Source organism: Anabas testudineus, chromosome 13, assembly GCF_900324465.2.
Source record: "Anabas testudineus chromosome 13, fAnaTes1.2, whole genome shotgun sequence".
Classification (NCBI taxonomy): domain Eukaryota; kingdom Metazoa; phylum Chordata; class Actinopteri; order Anabantiformes; family Anabantidae; genus Anabas; species Anabas testudineus.
Window position 1 is genome coordinate 4299253 of NC_046622.1, and position 2364 is coordinate 4301616.

A 2364-nucleotide genomic window follows, 5' to 3' on the forward strand; every position below is an offset into this window, starting at 1 on the left:
GGCAGAGTTGCGGGGGCAAAAACCTGGCACAGCGGCTTGTTGATGCTTGATGTACTACTACTGCTTTGAACATCAACTCAATTAAAAGATTCTGGAGGAGGAACCTCTAAAATAAGCATTGTAATCTCATCATGTGAGTTGATTAAAGGCTCATGTGTACCCTCAGCCAGATTCTGTACACCCCCAACCTCAGTTGTTTTGGTTGTATTCCCAGGAAGGAAGGTAGCCAACCCCTGCACACAGCAGCATCATTCCCATGGGAATGTGGTTTACATCTTGTATATCCATTATAGCCAAGAGCATCATGGAAACCCTGGCAACCGCCGCGCTATCTGTCGTGGCCAGGTGCTTTAGACAAAGGCAATTAGCAATTTCCTCCTCCAGTGAAAACAGATTTTATACAAGTCTTCCTAAACAGATGGAAGAGACTTTTATCACCTTCGGAATAGCACAAAAAGATATTTTAGATTTTCACAGCTCTGTTGCTTCTTGTTCTCTCAGCTGCATCCCGTGCAACTTTTGTTTTCCCCTCTGTGTACGAGGAGCAGCTGGCAATGCTCAAAATTGTCATGGCCCCTGTTTGCAGGGAGAACAAAAATTACCTGGCCCTACTTTGCCGGAGGAGAAGGGGGCAGCAGGAAATGTAGACTGAATCTACATCTAACAACAATCCGCCTGGCTTCATTCATTGTTCTAAAACACATTCTGATCTGTAATATTTCAATTTAAACGACCTACTGTGCAAACGTTGCCAGATCATAAGATCAGTATTTGCATCTTTATTCCATGCTGAACTGCATGGCATTTTAGGTCTTTCCAAACCGTCCTCAGATCTTAGATCTGCTAGTTACTGTTCAAATAAAAATCCATTTGCATAATTCCACGGCCGTTTCTCCAAATCACATTTTGAACCAGCCGAACCTCTGGATCAGCTCCACGCTCGAGAATCACCAGAAAATCAGTTCCTATAACAGAGGTGATGCTCTCCCAAAAGAGACGGCAGTACATGTTCCTGCAATCAGTCTGATTAAAACAATAGTCTTTAATGGGGAAATGGGCTCACTATGGCTAACATTTACAATCAAGCAAAAGCTTAATAGCTGCTGCGTTAATGATAATTATTTTACCTCTGTCTGCTATATTGAACAAAGATAAACTTTTAAAATTTTAGTTACCATTAGATTATTTTCTTAAACTGACCTATATGAAAGACAATCATTGGCTCTCAAAATGAATGCATGGAGGCTAATGTGCTGTTTGCCAGTGTTCTTCTGCCTCTGAACACATTAACTCTCACATAAAAAAGTGTTTGTTCTTTTCAAAGTGGTTTTCTCTCATGGGGTGACAAGAGTGTTACACCTAATCTTACCACCTGTCCAGCGCCTGCAATATTCTCTGGCAGAGGCTTGGTACTCACAGGTCATTATCTGTCTCAGTGCGGGTCTTCTGCTGCCGCCGATGGACATGAAAACAGTAACAGCCACGCCGATGATGAGTCCAATGGCAACAACACCTCCAAGGATCCCGATAACACCACCTGGGGGACCCTGCGGCATTGGCTTCTCTGCAGACAAGAGGAGATATAACACTGTCAGGGCAGATGCTCCTTGAGTAATTGATGGTGCTGAGGTCAACTTGAAAAACAAAATCTAACACCGCTGAGGACAAAGAAAGCTCACTAATGTCACTTCTCAATGGCATGTTCTTGAAGCAACATACATGGTGGGAACACTAGTCCCCATAAATCACAATAGTTCTGGACATGCTGGTTGAAAGCTTTTCAAAATAAAACCAGAAACGCTCTCAAAAGAGAAGAAAGACTACGCTATTATAAAAGGAACATTTTTTCAAGTCATTTGACAATGTTTTGCTTGAGGCTTTCTGTCACAAAAACACATCCAAACAACATTTCCAGAGACACATTGCAGGATGAGACCAGCGTCCTGCCTGCATTGGCACTGTATGAATACCAAACTGTTGTGGTCACTGAGCAGCTGCTGTTGTATTTCTAATGTGGACTCCATCAACTGTTCAAAAGGATCCTAAATTGGCTTGGATTTGACAGTGAACCCAAATGCACTTGTGAGAGCGCGACAAAGCTATTATATTTTAAACTCCTTGCCAGCAGTTGGTAACAAATGTAAAATATATTTGCAGCATTGCAAGACTGGATGTAGTTTCCAAAGTAAAGTGATTTTGCTAATTCTGTTGAGAGCGAAACATAGAAAAGTTACTCTACAACTGTCAGCTCGACTGAATTATGAAGGAGACATGAAGGTCCAACCTAGTAAACACTGCAGATTGTTGATGTTACTCTCTCCGCTCTGTGTTCAATATTCCAGTCTCCCCTCTGTTAATAAAGCC

General features: G+C 42.1%; 1 protein-coding gene across 1 annotated transcript in view; it reads right to left on the reverse strand.

Annotated features, from left to right (window-relative positions):
• LOC113170691 overlaps positions 1-1701 on the reverse strand; it is a 47786-nt gene extending 46085 nt beyond the window's left edge. Inside the window, exons 1-2 of the mRNA XM_026372891.1 lie at positions 1680-1701; positions 1370-1564 (exon numbers count right to left, since the gene is read on the reverse strand). Coding sequence (XP_026228676.1) covers positions 1370-1564; positions 1680-1701 — 217 coding nt within the window. The remainder of the gene's footprint in view (positions 1-1369; positions 1565-1679) is intronic.
• Between the last annotated feature and the right edge of the window lie 663 nt (positions 1702-2364).